Below are 22,051 nucleotides of genomic sequence, written 5' to 3'. Positions count from 1 at the left end.
ATATTATCTTGTACTCTGAATCTCCACTCAGAGTAGAGAATCTTCTACCCCAGGGAGCACAGTATCAGTTGGTCCCTCACTACTGATAAAGACTACAAAAACCACGTATTTATGTAAAACAAAAATTAAGAATGTCAACTTAATGCCTGTAAGAAAAGTCCTATTTTTGTAGTTCTAGAGCTGTATGATGTGAACAAACAGAACAGAACAAAATTCCCCATATACCATGCCTGTTTGTCTGCTGAAAAAACTAACTTTAAATTGAGACATTTAACTCTAAAGCTTTATGCCCCTTGTTTTAACAAATTGTGAATAATTTGTATTTATATATTGGTTGGTGTTTTCCCCTTTAATTTTATTGTAATGAGAGCATTCATATCAGGCAGGAGGTCAAATTTAATTCATATGAGAAAAGGGGCAATAATGGCCTGAAAAAAATTGTCCATCTGTTCCTTTAAACCTCCATCCATAGCTCCAAGACTGTTTTGGCTCAGCTAATTGCTCCCTGTTCCCTCCACAGTACATAATGCCAAGTTGTCACAGTAGAGAGAGTCCTGCCCTGGTCTGTTCTTATCCAAATTGTGCCCATCTACCCAGCCCAGGCAGGAGATACCTTTTAGGTAAGAAGAGGCTTCCCCATTAACACCCATTAACTGGTGTACCTACCACTGCCTTTTAGAGATCAGTCAGTGTAAAACAGTCATGAACACTTGAACAAATGACCTGCTTTGCATCTGTTACAGGGAAAGAATGGGTAGTGTTGGCCTGATCCAAAATAACTGTCCTTTGTACTTCCTGGCAGCACTGCAAAGGCCACTCAAAGCTAATGCACTGCTCCTTATGCTTCAGCTGTCATGTGTGAGCTGTGAAGTTAAGCCAGTAATAGTACATAAATATTTGCAGAATGACAAATGTTTTCCACAGTCAAGATGGAAAATGGAATTTCAGGTGACTATCTTCAATTTAATTTACATTACAGAGGGATTCATTAGAGCCTGAGGTATTACTGCAAATGTCAGATCAATTTATTAAAATAAGGAGCTTAAGATAAAGGTTCACTCCTTCATATTGTCAATTCTGTCAATTCTTTCCTTCATAATAGCTAGGGACAACTGAATGTCAAACCATCTGCAAGTAAAAGCAACGTTTTTACTACTATGTCTTGGAATCTGAACTCAGTCACACATCGATGAAAATGTGCTAGAAAAAGCAGTGTCACTGAGTGCACAAAAAAACATGAGATGAAATGGTGACTATTGTCTTGACAACGATACAATACAGGTCACTACTTGAGTATTACAAGTAATCGTTAATTAATCTCCACTTCTGAAAAATCTAAGTTCCTAGACATCCTCCATACGACCTATTGTGCACTGAAACTCTTGCAATGAAGGCATGCACTGCATAATGCATTTATTTCTTAGGTAAAGTGGTGGGATATGCAGCATCTTCCCTGTCAAGGAGCAGCAGATATGCTTTGAATATAACAGAAATGGTAATAAGAAGTATAACATTTTCCTGTAATGACATGCTTTTACCGATAAGTGGCTGTGACTGGTTCAGTGCAAGGTCTCATACTGTCATCTTAACATTATCTAGGCACACTTTGCTTCCCCCAGGCTTACAGTCTTAGGGAAAACTGAAGATAGCAGCAGACAGCACTGGGTTACTCAAGCCATTTTGACAGAGCTCCTAGTGATTGAAAAGCAGATCAGAAAGTATAAAACTAGACAGACTTCTCAATCAGAAGAGTAACTTAATAGGTGTCTGCTCTGTCTCTTTGAATGACTGTAACACGATTTATTTAAAAAGCTTTGTCGAAGGAAACTGGATAGAGGAAAAAAATCAGAAAGCTTTAACAAACCCTTGCAGTATTTCCATCAATGCCAAACAAAATTAAATACATTTGCTGTGTTAAGACAGAGACTCCTTGCACATCATGATTTAGAATTACTTACTTGGATCAATGTGATGCTAGCTGCTAAAGTCACAGATCTGCAGATTGTGACTGTCAGAATATATTAGAATGTTGGAAGAAATAGAGGCTGTGACACTGGTGGCTTTTTAGCTGACCATTTTTTTTCACACTAGCCCCTCTTAAAATCCATTCAGAGGTTACCACAAATAGTTTGCCCAGATGGGAAAGGTACCTTTTAACATTTTCACTGCCACAGTGGTATAGCCAGCCCTTCCCTTGAGTCGGAACGCTGTTGCCTTGACGACCTTTCCGAATTCTCCTTCACCGAGAGTCTTGCCCAGAACTAGGTTCTTCCGAGGGAATTCCCACTTTGGATCTTCCTGCAGGGGAGAAAAGAAACCCTGTAAGATGAAGCAAGGAAAGGAGTGGCTATTCCTCATATAGGTGCACTGCAGTGTGCAATGTTTGGTTGCTCTTTCTATCGCTATCAGTGCGTTCTTACAAAAGCTTCTGGATATTGAGGTATTTTGCAAATGTGTTTTCCCTCACCTGAAAACACCTCCTTCAAAACAGGCTGTACATGTAGTGTAGGGATAATGGATTATACAGGTCTGGGAAAGTGGGTACAAATGAAAAATGAAGCGATACAGGATAAATGCTTGCTTTCAGAATAACTACAAATATGTGATTTCCATGGAGAAGTAAATCAGTTTTACTCAGAGAAAAAGGCTTTCCTTTAAGAATTCATCAGCAACAACAATCATCCTCTTATAAAATTTGTGCTAATAAGCCTTAAGGTTGCAAAATGATAACAGATATACAAACCAGACAAGAAACTAAAGCAAACAGAGCACAAGCTCTGTGAAGACTTCACTATCTAACATTCAAATAGATTTGATGTTATATGTCATATAAAGTGGCAGTGTTTCTCTACCATGTTGGTTCATGAAAATGCCCCATCAGGCAGGAAACCTGGGTAGTGTGTGATTCAAAGCAGGAAAAAATAGAGTAAAGTTATGACAGCATGACTGGGCAAAAGTCCTTAAATGTGGGTAAAACTCCCACACCAACTGAGATCTGTGTATCAGAAATCAGGAAGACATCTCAGCAGGGGTGTTTTTGTTATGTTTTAAATTTAGCCTTGTTGTAGTACTTTGGCCCATCATAGAGAGTACAAACCTGCTTATCATTAGTACTTAACTGGACAATGTTAAAAGTAAAACCACAGTACTGTCAGATATAGTTATATTAGTAAAAATCATGGGCTTAAATTAGATCTAAAATGTTACAATATATTAAAGCATAACAAAAAAGGAAGAACGTACTGGCCTTATAGAGCAAATTAAAATGTTTATCCAATTACTCATGAAGTATCTTCAGTGCACGTGATTTCCAATGCTGTTATTTGAAGGTAATGGGTGTTTCCATGCCATGAATGGACTGCATTTCTGTAACATCGTCTGCATGCATAAACAAGGCTGACATCAAAACAGAGTGCGCAAAATGACATCAGGCTTACTGGTATCTTAAAGGTGTCTACCGACACCTGGTTCTCCATGGAATCCAGGGAAGGCCGGCGGACATTACTGGAAGAATAGCTGATGGGGTAGGACTGCGCCGGGCGCCGGAACGTCATCTCCGCAGAGGCGATGGGCGGCTTGGGAGAATTCTTGTGGTACCGGTGGATGAAATAGTAAGAAACCAGCACAGAGATGACGAAGCACAGTGCCACTGCCCCTGTGATCACGGCCTTGCACACAGCATCACACAGTTGCTCTGTGGACAAAGAAGAGCTCCTTAGAACTTTCCTTATGGTCTCTCACTTCTGATTTGGCAGGGCATACAGCCTGCACAGGTGTGACATAAAAACAACTCAAAGTAATTAAAAAACCTAGAGAAAAACTTAATAGCTATTATTCAGTGTAATCTGAGAAGTTGCAAATATGTCCACTGCACCTACCACTCCTTTTTATTTTGGGTACCAGCAAGTAACTGTTTGCCTAAGTGCCTATGTAAAGGCAAGGACAGAGAGCTTGAGCCCATGCTCCTCATCTTTACAGATATTGGCTACTTCTGACTCTCCTGTTTAGGCCCCAGCCTAAGGTTTTACTTCAGAAACTAAGTTGCTTTAAGTTTGTGTGCCCCTAGACAACATCCCTAGGGGATTCACCTCCCAAAAAATTGTGAGATCCAAAATAATGTCCTTTTCACTGTTGTATCTAAGGTCAGGATTATATGATTTCAGATACATAATAAATTGTCTACATCTGCACACTGCACTTCAGAAATAAGTGAAACCACCGCCTTTCTAGAATGAAAAAATAAGATAAATAAAAAGAAAAAAGAAGCTTTATGCTTCCCTTCTTTCTTATGCCTACTAAAAATTTACTCTCTATATATATTCTAAACAATTCAGTTTTAAAGATGCAAACTATTTCATGTCATGTTTATTATTAGTCATAATAAAAACAACTTAAAATATCCATTATTTGTTTCAAACAACTGCACAAAGCTTTTCTATTTAAACAAAGGTCAATGAAAAAAAGAATGCACTTCTCCTAACACCATGGGAGCTGGTTGTCTCTGACATTTTGAAACTGAGAATTTTCAGAAATTATCAGGAAGCTGGAATTAGTTGAAAGTAATAGAAATCATTATTCTAATTCTCCTGGCTGCCTCTGCAAATATCAGGTAAGTCTCACTGAAATGCAAATGCTGCTGGAAATCAAAGGATGACCGACTTGTTTATCATGTAGTAATGAATAAAAAAGAATCCTTAGCCAAGGCTATAAATAACACACTCTGGAAATTTTCAGGCTCCATAGCAGATGTCAAGGTGCCAGTTCTTCACTAGTCTTGTATTAGCAGTCTCTGACCAAAGATACTGCTTATTAACATGGCCACAAGTGTAGACTGTTGTATACATACACATGACATATACAGCGAAAAATATCACTGTGAAAACAGCAGATAATGTTTAGACTTACCTTTGATATCATCTTTCTCACAATAACAGTTCTGTCTTGGGAAGCAGTAACAGATCCCATGTCCTGACTTAATTCCAAGATTTCCAATGCCCTTCCCATGGCCACCAATAATGTTTCCACCTAATCAAATACAGACAACAGGCTAAGATCCTTACATGTAGTTAAAAGGAAAAGTCTCAGTTTTTCATGTGTTTGCCCCCGTATGAATCTGAAATTTGACTGGGGAGCACAGTGCAGGAGTAATGACAGGGACTCCTGAGAGAGATGAAAGACTGTAAATTCTGAAATTCCTGAGATCCTGAACTGGGGGGACCTTGCACTGTTTAAACATTAGTCCTCATTAGCAGTTACTGAGTTCCATTCCTGGTTCTGATGCCAATTTCCTCTTACCTTGGAAAAGTCAGCCTACTGTTCTAGGTATCATTTGTTCCACTGCCAAATGGAGATAATGACACTTAACCACCTCTGCAAAATGCCATGGGACAGTCTAGTCAAAGCACTAAGAGCAAATACCAGGTTAAGTGATAAAAAAATGAATTGCACTATCTAAAAATGCATTATTTAATATTAGGGAAAAAGTGCAGAAACTCATACTCTTGATTTCAAGTAGGAGTTCTTCATGCAGAGTAACAACAGGATTTCCAAGTAAATAATTTTTTTCTGCGTATGCTACAAAAATGACCATTAGTAGTGACATTTTTAATCTCTAAACTGCCTTAATCACAAACAGCATTTTACAGATAGCTCAGGTGGTTAATATTGGAAGCGACTGCGCTGAGTCACTGCTCTCTGAGCTGACACTTAAAAGCACTGGTGTTCCCAAAAATTACTCATCATCCTCCCCATCTCTCCCCAGCCAACTTCCTCCATCATGAAGAGGTGATGAAATAAAAAGTTTCCATTTGCCACAGAAAATCATATGTATTTACTTATATCTGCCTATGTTTGAAGACCTGGAAGAAGAGAAAAGAGCAGGGAATGAGCCAGTTCTATCTAACCTGTTCTTGAGCAGTTGCTTACTGCATAAAATCTCTTGCTCAGAATGCAGTTAGGTTGCCTCTGTTTGACAGGCACAGCCTCAGTACCAGCTGTTTCAGCTGAGTGCCCTTGAATGTAATATTCATAGTGTTACTGCGAGAAAGCAATTTTGGGACTCAAGGACATAGCCATCATAATGAGAAATGAATTACAAACATAAGTATTTTCACAACTGTCTGTATTTAAAGAATATCCTTGATCTTAACACATCTCGGTATTTCTATTTATTGTTTGCCATTCCCAAAGAAATGTCCCCTGCCAGTAAAAGCTGATAAAATGGTATTCCTGCAGCTCTGAGCTCCCAGAATACACTCATTTTTTTGTCTGCAAGTATACTGCTTTTGGGCACCAGCCCAGGTTCTGAGTTGTGTCAAGTCATGCATACAATTATTCAACTCAGGCGTTAAAAGGGCACACATAACATCCTGAAAACTTGTCTTACTTGCCTGCTTATTATCTAGTAAGACAATATTTCTTTCAGGCTTCCATTGAGCAGAACATTTGATGTTGCATATGTTGCACATATTTCAGAATTGCAGCCCCGGGCACAAATATTTCCACTTTAAAAATGACAAATTATTGCAATTATTACCAATAAAGAATTCTTTTCAGATTATTAGAGAAGTTACTCGCATTTCCTTCAAGCACTTCTGCCACTCTAGGGATTGTTTTTATGCACTCTAATGAAATAATTATCTTTCTGATAACACTAATTTACCATACACAATCTATTCTCGAATGTAAGAAATACAAAGAAGCCTCTTTAGTAATTAATTTTATAGAAGAACATTAAGTCACAGCCTGTAAGAAAATGCTAGTTCCTCCAAGACTCCATTTTAAAATCCAAACTTGTACTATACAAAGTCACAGCCAGAAGATGCATTCAAGAAACATCTATGTCTTTATTCCTGAATCAGACTGTTGGATAAAAAGATCCACTTAAAAATTATCATCACAAAAAATGGAAATTGCTCAAGAGAATTACAGGGTTTTTTACCCTTTGTATCTTCAGGGTGAGCTGTGAACTTGCAAGTATTCAGAAGTGTATGAATGGAGTGTAGAAAAATGTGTTCATGTAAAAAAACCCAACACAAATGCATTTCAATTCTTCCTTCATAAATTCTGTTCATGTGAGTCTTCGCCTGGATCTTCAACTAGGTAAGGCATTGGATCATTCTGATGGCCGCCTGTCAAAAAAGGGCAGGTACATTTCCCCAGGTGATCTTTTGTCCATTTACTTTAAATGAAAATTCATTTCTTCTTACTTATTTAACCAGGACTTCAAATAGGCATGGTTCCTATCATACTGTACTTGAGTCAGGAAGTAGGACATTACCATGCCTAAAACCTATACCTCTTCAGCAAGTACCTCCACTGAAAAACACCACCAGTGAATGAACAGGGCGCAGAACGGGAATTACTGAGAAAACCCTATCCCTCCATCAGTCAGCCAATGGGTGTCATCTGCCTGGCTCAAAAAAGGTCAACGTTAATCCCCATAACCTTAACTCGCTTGTATGATTCAAATGCAAGCGTGACAATGCAAAGATGTTGAGCTTGTAAAAGCATCTGTGCTCAGGAAAGTGAAATCTGGGAAGCAATCAGAGGTGACACAGAAAAGCCCATCCTAAAACATTCCCTACTTGTGCAGTCTTGGGGGCACACAGCCGGGTCTCTGCCCTCCACCACATCACAGATGCCATCCGGACAGGTCTTGATGCTCGGGGTACATGTGGAATAGTTTGTGGTGATCCCTGTTAACAGAGAAACAGCTGCACTAATACCACGAGGAATGAAAAGTTCATTGCATCTTCTCAGGGCACACTGACACTCCAAAGCACAGGTTATGGTGCCTTTTACAATGAACATCTATGACTATAAACACCTGCTAAAGTAACAGACAAGAAAACAGATAAAAGCAACAGGAAGAAACTTTTTTTGCTATCTTTTCTGCTTTTGACAGCCCTCTGGTCATGTCACTTGCAGTTACAGTGAATACTGCTCGAAAAAGAGCTGACTGACCACTTTGAGACTGAAGAGCAGCTTTCACAACTGAGGATGTCTCTACACAATTTCACCCACTTGAATATGAGGGTTAAGAGTGGTTGTAGAGAACATATGACACGCAGTTTGAAGGGATCAAGCATCGACACAGATTCATTGTTCTGGAAGAGTCAAGTGCTGTCACCCATCAGATCTGTGCTACAGACCACAGAAAAGTGACACTGCTTTGTGCTCACTGTCTGCCAGGTGCACCTGCTCAGCACTTGCTCCAGTTACACTGCTGCAAGCTCAGCTCACTACATGCTGGTTTATGTATCGTGTTCAGCACCACCAGGGACAAGATCCAGAATGACCATTCCAACTTCATCTCATTTTCCTTCCTAGTGCATGCTTCATATGGGTATTATGACTACTTTTTTTAGCCCCAGCTCCTGTGTAGTTTACCATACCATGTTTTCCAGCCAGAATAAACCAGTTTGTATCTATGGAAGTCAAATGCACAATTACAACTGAACAGAAGTTTGACTTCACACAACACACATGTACCTTTTCCACTCCCCTGTCTCCACTGGCATCTTCCTGTTAGCACTCCCAGGCCACCACACTCTTCACATTCAGCACGGTGCTTACTCATAGCACAAGAGTCAGGGCAGTCCTCTTCTTTTTTTAAAACTGTTGGGAAATGAACACACAAGCAAGTCAGCTCAAGGTCAAGCAGGTCAACCTGTTTTTAGGGATAGATAGGAAGGAAAGAAAGATGAAGAAAGCAGTGAAAGACTGAAAACTGACTGACCCAATTATCAGTAAACTTAGATAACCATTAAAGAAAAGCCCAGATGTTTTTTTTCTGTGAAATAAAAGACAAACAGCAAGATCATGAAGGCATGGTTATGTCTGCTTGATAGCACACTGTCATGGCCTAGAACTATAGATATGTGTAAACACACTGGTATCAGAAGAACAGAGACCACAGACAGTTAGAGCTTCATACAGAACATTTAATCAAGGGAAAATACTTAGCTCTGGGGCTAACACAGTAGTAGCCCAAAGAGCACCAGCTAGAAATGTGTGTTTTCAGACAATTTGAGGCTTGTACAAAAAAAAAAGTCCACTGCAGGTTTTTCTTTCTCTTTCTTCAACCCATTTGCTCTTGGCATAGGAGTTCTGACCCGACAAAAAGTAACAGAGCTGTTTATGAGGTAGAATTGTAAGGTTTTGCATAAAATGCAATATAGCTTGCAGAGAAATGAGTATGTTTCCAGTGAAATCCTCCTCTGTGGCTGTTACAGGATATTTCTAACTTCCTTCCCCATAAGGGTGGGTCATCACACTGCCCTTAAGAAAACTATTTTTAAAAATTGTAGAGAGAAGGGGGAGAAAAATCAGTGAACAAACATACATAGGCCAGATAGTTCCTTTTTCAAAGAGATAGACAGATAGATAGATATACATATACACATACACCTATAGACACTTTTTCTTCCACAGGAATATGTGAAATACAAAATAAAGGTGTCACACACACACTAAAGATTCTTCCAAATCAAAGGTCACGATGAACATTATGAATTGCATATAATATCCCACCCTTCTGTGCATTAGTTCTCCAAACAAGTATCTACTCCAGGAAGGTCTGAATCAAAACTCAAAATCCAAAGTCTATGATCTGTATCTTGTAGCTCAGATTCATTTTCATTGCTAATGCCATCATTTTACAGATCACCCTGCTAATGCATCACCTCATACCAGTAACAGTCATTAATAAATAAATAGTTCTGACTGGGGTACTTACGAGTCCCTTCCAGGACAACAGTGAGGAGGGTTTTGGTGTGTTTCCTGCTCTGCTTGTCTGTAGCTTGAACAGTGTACTGTATTTCCCTGCATTCAGGTCTGCACAGCACAGAGGAATCGTTGACATAGAGGGTCCCATATTTGTCTTCTCGGCCTTGCAGAATGCTGACAGGATAGCAGCTCGCGTTGGGGGACAGCAACTTGTAGGTGATGTTCACACCACGGAATTTCATGCAGTTTTCAATGCAGATCTTTCCTATCTAGGCTCAAACACCAGCAAGGGAATCACAGACAGGAATGAAACTCTACACAAAAAATGTTTAGTGCTTCTCAAAAATATCTGAAATAAAATGGAGCATACTATACCTTGCCAAATTCAGCATTTATTTGGGGTTTACAGATTTGTTATTTTCCTATAAATGCAATATGTAAATGCTTTAAATGTGATTTATTCTCAGTAAAAATGAGAGGTAAAGCATTATTGCTGTCTTCAGACTAGCAGTGGAAATGCAAAAAGCCTTGACCCAGAGACTCAGTGGCATTTGGTGCCTACTGCTCATGGTCAGCAGTTTTCAGTGAGAACAAGACGCTGCGATTTGGGAAACTTTGAGTTCAACCCCTGCTCTGTCCCAGGCTAACCAGTGAAAAAAACTCTTGCCATCTTTGAGAAATCAAAGAGCTCAGCATGAACAAAGCTGAGACTCTTTTCAAACAACATAGAAATTACTATTACATAATTTTTATAATATTACAGTCAAAATGTTTCTGTCCAGCAGAGCTCTCTGAAAGCCTTAAAAGGAACAAGAACCTCATTGCTTCCCATCTGTAATTTTAAAACATTTTAATCTGAAAATGAAAATATGTTGGTATGCCATATTTCTGTGTGCCAGAGTATCTAGGCCAGAACACTCCTCAGTCTGAAACACATCATCTAAGAGGCAGCACAGGAATGTAAAGCCCCATCTCCTGTCCAGCTCCTATTGGAAACTGGTCCAAAGCTCACTTTGGTTTTTCCATTTACAAGAGTGGGATTTCGATCAGGCCCAGAGGCATTGGCTTTCTTTGCAGGGAAAACCACAATGTGAAGGGTGGGGTGCTATTGAAGGGAACTTGGTGATAGATTATTTTCAAATGCTGCAGTTAAGAAATGTTTTCAAGAAACACTACTGCTGGTAAAAGCGTATCTGTACATCTTGGTTTCAGCATTCTTACTAAAGAATGTTTAAAAAAACCAAAGTTTTTTTGTACTAAGACTTCTTCCCATGAACCTGGACTATTTAAAGTCAGAGAGGAAGCCTTGCAGTTCTAGAAGAGTACTTTGTTATAGGATGATTCCACTTCATCTAAATTATTCCCATTCACATCGTTGATGGGTCATTTGGCACCACTCCTGTTGGGTTTTTTTGGTGGCAGGATAATACAGACTATTAAAGCCATCAGAAGCAAGGACATTTCTTTCTGGCTGTCTCCTCTCCACAATATGCTGGGACTGGCAGGAAGAAGAAGAAAAGATTTCCACTGTTCATAAACTCTGTCTAGACACAAGGTCTAGACATGTCCCTTCCAGAAGCACGTCACCGCAGCTTCGGTGCTGCACTGCAGCTGGCAGCGCTTTGCAACTGCTCAGATGGTGCTCCTTCGAGGCAGGAAGAGAACACAATGATGTTCCACGGTATTAACCTTTACAAAGACCACATTAAACTGCCCCTTCTGCATACTCTGTCATAACTGCTGTTTCCAGGCACCTTTTTAATCACAGCGATTTCCTTCAATGGGCTTGGAGAAGACCCCATAAATTCAGGGTCCCTGAAGAGCCGATTATCCTTAGAATAGCACATTGACCAGTTTTGCTTTCCCTGTATAATTTGAGGAGAAGCTATAAAGGCCTCCCTCAAAAAATTTCTACAGAAAAGACAGACTTTCTCTTTTTGCCAGATTTCCACTATGGAAAGCCCAGCCCTGTAACTCTGCTCTGCTCCACACGTTCTAGAGCCAGCTCAGCTCTCAGGTGCAGCAGAGCACAACTCCAGCGGAAAAAGGTAAAAGCAGCTACTTCCCCTTTCTCATGAGAGTGAAAAATCAAGTAATCAGGGTAAATGGTAGTCAGGTTTAACATCAGCTTACAGGGGAGGAACCTACAAAGGTGCAATTTGCAAGACTCTCAATAGTTAACACAGAAATACCATTATAAGAAATAAGAACAGAAAAATCCATCTTTTGAGTTCCAATGTTTAATAAAGTCTGGATAATGATAATGTTCCTCTTCACTGAATTCCAGGGACATTTGGACATATAACCTCTCTAAAAATCTCAGCCAATGTTATTCATCATTTGTCTCAGTAAATGTCAATAGAGCTTTAAGTCCTTTGATAAGTTAAATGCCACTGGGCAAGCCTGCACCATCAGGCCGTGCTTCTGTTATTCAATTCATTTAGCTGCTCAAACAGACAAATGGCATCAGCCCAGCAGTTAATAATTTCTTCACGCTCCTGTGTTTTCCTTAGGGCAAGAGACAGTTCAGCCTTCATATTGATTTAGCCCAGTACTTTCCCTGACTACTCTGGCACATCAAGGCTAATTATGCAGCCAACTTTAATAATGTGAAGTGCTGGGGACTAAACTGCTTACACTGACTTGTGCTCCAAGCTGAGCACACTGTAAATTCAAACCCAGTTTCAGAAGTAAATGGATGACACTTTAACTAACTGAAAACACCATCTCCAGAGCCAGGATGAGTTTTGCACTTCGCTGTTCAAGAATCAGAACAGAACCTCTTTGTGAATTTGTGTTTAGGCAGCACAAAGAGAAAAGATCTCTTCCCAGAGACTTGGAGTTCTTGCCAGGAACAGTTTTCCCTGCTACTACTGCCACCCAGTGAAACTGAACAATTGGTGGGAAATACCACTGTTTCCAAAGATCCTAAAATTCCTTTTCAGATGTTTGACTCTCATGACAACATTCAAAACCAGTAGCTTTAAAAGTCAATGGGCTTTTTTTGGTTTTGCACTCTGAAACTAAAAAAAATACTCCCAGATTTTAACACTAAAGTGTTCAAGCAATCTAGGGTATGCATAGATAACCATGGTTGTCCAAATTTAGTCTGAAACTTATTCATTCATGATAATACTGTATGCATACACCTATATATAAAAACATGCACAAAGAATAACACCCAACCAATTCATTGATCTAAATTCATACATACCTAACAGGTAAGCATCCACACTTGTTTCAGTTACAGCCATGTTGTGACACAGATACAACTGGGTCACATTTCTAGATGCAAGAGTTAGACTACGAGTATCTTACATACCGGTGCGATTATTTCTTTTAGTGGGAAACCCAGGTTTCACCCTACCCCCAGGAAACAGGTGAGGGTCAAGCTTTCACAGGCTGGTGCTACAGAACTCTCAAACCTAACATCAAAAATAATTTGATCTGCACAAAAAGAACAGAGTATCCTCTGAAGTTTCTAACAGACTACAAATTGAAAAACTGCAGCCACAAGGCATCGTGAAATGTCATAAAGGAGTAGCTTTTTGTAGTGAGGCTGCTAAGTGAGCACACTTGGTACCTTTCTCTAATTTAGGATATTCAGTGCAGACTATGGACAAAATGTCCCTTGTCAGAGCAGTAGAATTTTTATTGGTCGCATACAGCCAGTTCTGTACTCTGAAGAGCTATCAAGCCACAATGCATTTCATCAGATTAAATATAAGAAAGTGCAGTATATCTAACTTCCCTTTTTATTTCTTTTTACAGTTAGCCAGAGGCTTAAAGATTAATAAAACTTAATTCTTTCTTAAAAGTCTTCTAACGAATTGGTTTTCTCTGCCATTGGGATGACCATATTTTAATCTCAGTCCTCCTCTCTGCTACAATAGTTACAAGGCACACTTTCCAGCAGCTCTCCCAAAAGGGTTCATCACTGATGTTCTTAACATTCACTTTCATAATATTAATTATACTGAACTAGTTCCTTATTAATGTACATGTTCCATAGGAATTACATTGTAATTTTCACCTGATTAACGTCAACCTGTTAGAAAGTGTCTCTGGAAAGCGTTATTAATGGCAATGGTGGTGATTAAGCTAAAACAAGAATTGAATTAGGAAACACATTAATTACTAACTAGCCATTACCTAAAGAAAAGCCATTAATATACTGAGACTCCAATAGCTGGACAATTTTTTTTTTTTTTTGCCCTTGACATTGTTCCTGTTATTCATGCCTAAGCCACACATGGTTGCAACTCCTCCTGTCCACAACACATTATTTCTCTCCATTAGTACTTCCATGTGTGGCCGCTCCTGTTATTACATGGTGGGAGAGGTAGTGCCCAGCCGACCTGCTACCTACTACATCCAGCACCAATCACACTGATACCACATTTTTCATTGATTCTGCTTAAAACAGTTAAAACCAATGAGCACTTTAATGCATCTTGCCCCAGTGATCCAGCTATTAAGCTCCATCAGAAAGTGGATGTATAATTAACATGGTTCTTACTTGTGCAAAGCGCTCAGCGTTTCTGTTCACGGTGAACTGGTAAGTTATGTTTGAAAACTGAATGCTGACAGGGAGGATGGAGACATTGAAATGAAGCATCACTGATCTTTCTGGGCCATGAAATTCTGTGTCATTCACCAAAACATCCAGCTGGAAGGAACGATGCTCTGTGACTGAAATGCTTTTATTCAGTACCAGTTCTGTGAAGCAGAAGATTAGTCTATTAGCAAACCACATTATCTGCAAATGTATATTTTAATACTGCAAGCCCAATAAAAATAGATGTAGCAAATTTAATTATACATATCCAAGTTTCCTAACGGGAAATAGAAGGTGAGTTAAATATGAAATATGTTCTTATGCAGTTATTCTCTCTGTCACTCAAGATGTTTGGGAGGCCTTATTCCCTTCCACCTACCAAGCTGAGAATCCTATAATCAAAAGCTCTTGCTTATCATTTTATACCTCATCATACCATACACTCCCTGTTCCAGAGAGTTTAAGCTCCATTTTTCAGTACATATTTAAAACTTTACTTGAAATTTCTCAGCTTTCTTTGGCTCAATGTTTACAAAATGCTTGGAAAAGTTAAAGAGCTTATTGGTCAATTACTAACAAGCAACTTCTTTATTTGAAGAAAGGGTCCTTACTGTACTCGTGCCGAGTTCCCCTCACTTGGCTGCCATTTGGGCTGAAGTGGATTTCATCAAAGATGTGCTCTACACGAAATGTTTCACTGATCCAGAGATCATCAGTAATGATGGTTCCTGTGTATTTCTTTCTGCTGCTTTCAAGGGGATAAATAGGTGTGGTGTCTGCATCGTATACAGTCAGCGTGGAAAGAACAGTGCCCTGGAAGGAAACAATAAATGGCACTGCTGAAGGACCTGAAGCTTTCTTCTGATAACTGTTTTGGAGATTAAAATATTGGTCAAACAAGACCTTACAACTTCCACTGAAACCCAAGAAAATGTATTCATAGGTGTCTTGTCAAGACTAGCTCTAGTCAGGAGATGGCAGCAAACTCCCAAAATCAGTCTTCTCCCTTCCAGACACAAATATGATCAAAATGTACTTTGAAGGGAAAATTGACTAACAAGACATCTTGTCGTTAGGAAACAGAAGTTCTCTCATGAAACACACATCATTTATGCCCCCCCAAAAAACGTCTTCTCTATACCATAGACATATAAAGGGTCATTGCTCCCATGGAAGAGCCAAAGAGCCCACCTGTGTATTCTACCAAAGCAAGGGGCGTATGTGTGCCCACCCAGGGATTCAGACCTCTTGAAAGATCAGCTTGGCTTGGTAAGGGAAAAATGGGAGGACACCATTAAAACAAAATCCTGGAGCTTGCCATTAACAGCCTGGAAACTTCACAGGTGCAATGTTTGCCTGTAGAAATCAACTTCTACAGCATCCTAATAAATGTTCTGAACATAGCTCTGATATATTACACAGATTTGCATGTATGGGACAGATACACATATACACTTGCTCTAACAACACAATTTTAATCCCCTGGGGGGAGCAACCCTGTAAAAAACAGAGCAGAGCTCAGTACGGAGGGACGTAGAGCGATCCTGACCACAGATTCAGCTATTGTCCATCCCGACCTTGGAAACTGCTCAAATTTCTTCACACTCTTTAATTACTAACTCGAACTCCTCTTTCTTTGGGATCTGAGTAAGACATAACTTGGGCAGAGGAATCCTACAAACACGAATTTTACAATCACAGATCTGCAGAGCATGGTGTGGTGATGGGCTCGTTGCCAAGATCCATTACTCAGGCAGAACACGACGCTTCCCAGGAGTTGTGCCTCCCACTGCTGTGCTCCTACTTCAGAGACTAGGTAAAGGAGAACATTACCTCTTTCCTGTTGAACTCCACGACAGCATCTGCGGTATCAGTGCCATTGGGAAGGAAGGGAGGAGAGTCATCTTCATCTAACACATTGACCAGGAAGGGCACCTCAACCTGCATTTCCCTGAATCCCTCCCTGACGGTGCACTTGGCAATGAGCTCGTATCTCTCTCTCTCCTCCCGATCCAGGCGCTGTGTCACCTGCACGCCGGTGGTGGTCTCGTTGTACCGAAAGGGAACACCTTCAGCTGCAAAACAGCCACAACATACACAGGGACAATCACTTCCCAGCATAGGGCTCTGATGGCTTTAATACTCTTTTGCAGTCCAGTAAATCCATTTGGACATCATGACTGCACAATAAAAGACAGAAGTGAAACACAGGGAACTTGTGTGGTTATATTAGGGTAGGGAGAAAACATGGAATATATGGGAAGATTCTACAGTTTAGAAGCAGAATGATTTAAAGCTCAGGATATTCTCAGTCTACTTTTAGCAGATACAAAATTCTAAAACTGATCTTTTTTTAAGGGAAGGGGGTAGTTCTCTTTCCCATTTCCTCTGTGTATCTCAAAGGCAAAATCTTCTGGCTCAGTTTAGGTTTGCAAAGGAACTTCCTTTACAGAATCAAATCTAGAGGATCTACTACAAAAGAGATCTTTAACAGTGCAGCTGTTTGCATCTGGTGCTAGGATGTGAGCGGCTCAGATCCAGTTTTACCTGCTAGCAATTTGTAGGAAATGCTGAGATTCTGACACAGATGATGAATTGAGGGTAACTGGAGCTGATGAAATGTGCCAGGTGGCTTGTTCTCCTTGATGTGAAAGGAGAGATCCATTTCTGTGAAGCAAAGCTGCCTTGCTGTCAGAGAACTGCAAGCTGGTGCAGTAGCATTGATCAAAGAGAGGAAAACCGTGGTGCGCGTAGCAGAGTCGCATTCCTTCTCTTGGAAAGGGTGGGATGAAAGGAAGACATACAGCATCACCTTAGATAATGGCATCCAGTTTCCTACAGCTTCAGGGGGAATAAATCAGTGTAAGAAATATTTTACAGAAGACAAGCCACCATTTGTTTTCCTCATTTTCTACCCTAGTCCATTATTCCATAAATGACTGTTTAATCCTATTATGTGGCAAAACAACTCTTCAACATGCCATATGCTGGTGGGAAGACCTTAAACCTTAATAATCCAAATAAGCCAAAAACTATAGGGCTTGGCACCAGTATTGCATTATAGAATCTCAAAACCAATACCAGCATTCTGTCTGTAAAACACTAACATAGAACACGTCACTGGCAGTAATCAGCTCTTTGATAGGATGGCTTTTTCAAGGCACTAGAGCACAGCAGGGTGGAAACAGGAAAAATAATGCATGAGATGGCAACAGATACTCAGGACAAACCCATATCTACTATGATTTCAGTCACAGCATTCCAACAGTTTATTCCAGTTGAGGATATGGACCAAATTGTTTAGGCTCAAAAAACAGATTGCTTCATTGGTTTGAAACATCAAGAGGTGGACAAAAGATAAAACAGAAGTTAAAACCAACCTGTGGCATCTACTAATACATCCTCAAGCCTCATTTTGATTCCCTTGGTTTGACTACAGATGGTAGTAATAGCTCTGTAATAGATCTAACTCGAAAATAAGTTCTAGGTCACTTTGATCTGTATGAACAAAACAAGGCTCTTAAGTTTTGAGTAGCTATTCCTCCTTTGTTCAGCACAAGTATTTCATATACATGAACACCAAGTACCAAAAATGGATGAAATATCAAACACTCAGCACTTCAAAAATAAAGCATTAAGTGCTTGAAGTTGAAAATTTCAACATCAATAAGTCGGAAGGTAGTGTTGATTTACGGCTCTTACAAACTGAAGACAGTTACTACAGACCCTGTAACAGTAAAATTTCTGCAACTGATCACAGTGGTATGCCATTAACTCCTCACCCATTTCCTCCTCCACCAGCTAATGATACCCTAATTTCCTCATAGATCAAAATCACCAAAACCAATTTACTGCTAGAGCATAAAAGAAGAGAAAAAAACCTGAGATAATGAATTTTTGTTGTTAATTTTTGTTGTTCAACAGTAAGCTTCTCCAACAAAGCCAAATTTCAAGAGAGGGAGGTACAATTAACTATTTCTTCAAAGAGTACTTTGGTGTACATGCAAATGTACTTTGTAAATCCATGTTACCAGAATTCAAGGACCATTTATGTAAGAGTTTGAACCACTCTCACAGCATTTGTCTGGACACTAAGCACCCACCGTTAACACAATGGAATTGGTCTCACTTGCATCAGCAGATGAACAAACTGCAAATCTCAGTGAAAAGCTGTGGCCTATACAGCTATGAAATGCAAAAAAAATATTTCCAGTAATGCAATTTTGCCAGCCTACTGGAGTTTCCAGTGTGAGTAACAGGATCTCTCCCAGGTCAGCATCTGCTTTGGCATACTGGTGTGGGTTTCATTGGGTCTGGTTCCTCATTTTAAAAGGGCAGATGTGTTTTTTCCAAATTTGATGCTCATCTTCTGATGGAGAAACCTCAACATCTGAACATACTTTGCTTTAAGAACAGATACCCCAAGAAGAAAAGCTGGTCTTCTCATACTTACACAGCATGTTAAAGTCTTCTCTATCCAGGCTTTTACTGAGGTAGAGAAGTCCTTTTTTTTCTCTGATTTGAAACCAATTATTTTCATGTGATCTCGCCCGAGAAATTATGAGATTCTGGCACAGATGGAAGTGGGCCACTTCCTCATGTGAGTCCTTCAAGGCATGGATGCGCAGGAGCGGCATTCCTGCTGGCTCGTCAATGTAGACATTCTCCAAGTACTCTTTCCTGGGGAAGTAGAGACCCAAGGCCACTGCAAAGAAAGGCACGTGAGAGAAGAGGTAGGCCCAGTTAACTGGTTTGTGCACTGGCTTTTTCTTAAGGGATGTGTTTCCAAAGAACCAAAGGCATCATTCTCTAAGAAGTAAAGAAGCATTAAAAGAGATGTGGAAAAAGGCAGATCCCCATCTGGTGTAAATAAACACAGTTTTACTGCACTGAAGTCAAGGACTTCAGTGCAGTAAAAACTTCAAGCCACCAAAAATATGGCCTATAGATTATGTTCAAGTTACAATATCATCTGCTTTTTGAAAGCAAAATTGCTTTGCTGTACACAAGGCCCAGTTTATGCTGAACACTTAAGGAAGCTCTGCTTGCCAAATTTTACTTAAGTTCCTATGTGGTGCTCTCAGTTGTAATTCCATTACCTCACAGATAATACTCAGAGAAGAAGAAGAAAAAAAAAAAACTTTTGATGAAATCACACACTTTAAAACCCTTTAAACACGCTCTCTGTTGAGAGAAAAACCAAAAATTTATCAATAGCTTGCACGCTTTTCCTCAGATTACATAAAACCCTTCTTATAGAGGAGTACTTTTGTCGCTACCCCTGCTTTTTAAACAGTCCAGCATGATACTCTTGGTACAGAAAATGAGAGTTGTTTAAAAAAAATACTGATATGAAAGTGTTCTAAGTATTTTAAATATGACAGATGGGAAAGCTGAGAAGTGAGCGAGAAGGGAAATGTACATTTCTTTTCAGTACAATGACTGTGACTGACCCGATCATCTCCCACCCTGGCTCTGCAGACATTTACATTTAGTAGGGCTCAACTGCCCCCCTTGGTGCCTGTTTCTTCAGGTGATCTCACCTCACCTGGTCACTGCAACGGCCTCTCTACCTGTTTCCAGTGCTTCCCTTCCAATTTCACTTCTTGCAAATGTGATCAGAGTGGAATGCTGGATTAGCAAGGAGGGGACAAAGTGATCCTCACTGCACTCACACAGACCAAAATACTGGAACTTTCACTCTTGGACTTCACGTGCACCTGACAGTCAGTACTTGCTCTCATCCAAAAGAATACTTGAATACTGCAGAATTATGCATCATTTAATCCAAGTGATATGGATTCAGGCATATAAAAAGCTCACACATCTGCTAAACAAACGTAAACAATAACAACTTCCATATGTTACTAATACAAAGCTCTCTCAGCTTAAATCAAGCCAGATACAACTGGAAATGATGGTAATGCAGCAGTAAAATTAGGGATATAAGGCCAAAACATCTTCAAAATAGCATCGGGCTATAGCACATAGTTATTTGGTACCAGTATTGGATCCATACACTGTTCTACTGAATGGAGTGAACTGCAAACAAACTGTGAAAACAAGAGAGCTCTAATTTCATTTAGAAACACCACAGAAACCATGGTACCTTGCAGTGATTCATGACATCATCTATATCCCTGGATGCAATTACATCCATCAGGTTTGCAGAGGCCCATTATTTTTTTCTACATATACTTCGCAATATATGAATAAAGTGGTAAAATAATATGGTAGGTGAATTAGTTCCAAAGGAATTAATTCAAAGAGAAGCAAACCAGAGTCTTTTTGAGAGTTTTAGAAAAGCATTAACTCTTGACATTCTCTGTCCAGAAGAAAATTATTACTTTTGATTCTGATGCTATCACCCTTTCTTCTTTGTAAGTAAGATTCCTGAATATTTGTATTAAATTTCAAGTATTTTTTTTCAGTCCCTCCATCTATTTTGAAGTGCAGGAAAACCTGGGGAATATGTGCTTCTAGAACTCCTAACAAATGGGTTCAATAATAAGAAGAATAAGGTGATATCCAAGTAGAAAGCCCAGTCCCAGTGCAAGTAAATAGACTCCCTTGAGTTATTTAGTGTAAAAACTTGATTTTAAAACAATGAAAACTTCACAAAAAGTTCAACACTGAGAATTCACTGTGCAAGACTGAAAAATCACTTCCAACCCACAAATGCATACAAATGAGGCTTACACAACACTAGCTACAGGATAGAGGAGTAACTGTTATTTCCTTATTTCCAAGACTGGGGTGAACAGTCCTGTGTGCTCACATCACACAGTACAAGAACCAGCCCCACTGCAGAGATTTGAAATCACCTCCAGCAGAAGGAGCGTACAGAAAGTAGAGTATATATAACCAATGTGCAACATGACGAGTTGGAAAGGGAGAAAAAATGGAACATTCTGAGTTGCAATTATTTACTTCCTTATGCTAAACAAGCGTGTGCTGATCTTTATATGCTTTGCTCTACAAATGAGGGCTCACGCTGCACGCAGGTACAGTCATGTGTAACCAAGCACAGAAATAATTATGACAGAGCCTCAAACCTGGCACACAACTACACCTCAGCAGAGTTCAGCAGCCCAACTGCTCTGCATTCGAAAGCAAAGGTTAATATTGATGCTGCAGACTCTCTGAAGTTCTTTGGCATCAGTTCACAGGAGGAGTCTTCTCCATTGTCAGAAAGAAAGGGAAAAAATCTTGTATTATAAAAATCTGGTTTCTTTGGAAATAACAGAAATGCAAAACAATGCTTTGTATTCTGAAGAGAGGAAGACTCCTTCATAAAATAATTTAGCATTTACATATTAATTAGCTGGAAATGTATTTTACAAGTTTAAAAGCCACTTGAAGAAATTAGAAAAAGCTGCTGTAAGAGATATAAACAAACATATGATCTTTTTCTACCGGATTCAAACCTAAAACTGATTAAACTAAATTCTGTCCGTCAAAAGTGTTAGTTTTTAGTACAGAGCAGAGTTCTATATTGAGGACAATGCCCAAGGATAACTTTAAGTGACACCAGCAAGTATCTCAAACTTCCGTATTTTACTTAGAAAACAAGTATTTGAAGTGAAGAGACTTTACAACACTGCAAAATAAACAAAATATATACATATAAAGCTTTGATTTAGCCATGTAACAAGAGTCACCCAATGTTGTGAAATTACTGGGATTTTGTGAAGTGGTTTGTGTCACACTGACTCCATTTCAAGCACCGAAAGAGATGAGAGATATGCAACAGACTGTCCAGGT

The 22,051-nt window shown here is 39.5% G+C and overlaps 1 protein-coding gene across 1 annotated transcript in view; it reads right to left on the bottom strand.

Moving 5' to 3' along the window:
• The window catches only part of RET (ret proto-oncogene), a 76,804-nt gene that overhangs the window by 15,851 nt on the left and 38,902 nt on the right, over positions 1–22,051 (bottom strand). The window contains exons 2-12 of the mRNA XM_042033647.1: positions 18,741–18,992; positions 16,835–17,128; positions 16,121–16,362; positions 14,899–15,100; positions 14,249–14,448; positions 9,740–9,998; positions 8,494–8,619; positions 7,587–7,697; positions 4,906–5,025; positions 3,438–3,694; positions 2,151–2,298 (exon numbers count right to left, since the gene is read on the bottom strand). Of these exons, the coding sequence (XP_041889581.1) occupies positions 2,151–2,298; positions 3,438–3,694; positions 4,906–5,025; positions 7,587–7,697; positions 8,494–8,619; positions 9,740–9,998; positions 14,249–14,448; positions 14,899–15,100; positions 16,121–16,362; positions 16,835–17,128; positions 18,741–18,992 (2,211 nt within the window). The remainder of the gene's footprint in view (positions 1–2,150; positions 2,299–3,437; positions 3,695–4,905; positions 5,026–7,586; positions 7,698–8,493; positions 8,620–9,739; positions 9,999–14,248; positions 14,449–14,898; positions 15,101–16,120; positions 16,363–16,834; positions 17,129–18,740; positions 18,993–22,051) is intronic.

The sequence above is a fragment of the Corvus kubaryi genome, unplaced genomic scaffold, assembly GCF_017639235.1.
Source record: "Corvus kubaryi isolate FWS band 111438036 unplaced genomic scaffold, C.kubaryi_AGA036_p1.0 37357, whole genome shotgun sequence".
NCBI lineage: Eukaryota > Metazoa > Chordata > Aves > Passeriformes > Corvidae > Corvus > Corvus kubaryi.
The sequence above is the reverse complement of the archived record's forward strand: the minus strand, read 5'-3'. Positions and strand labels throughout refer to the sequence as shown.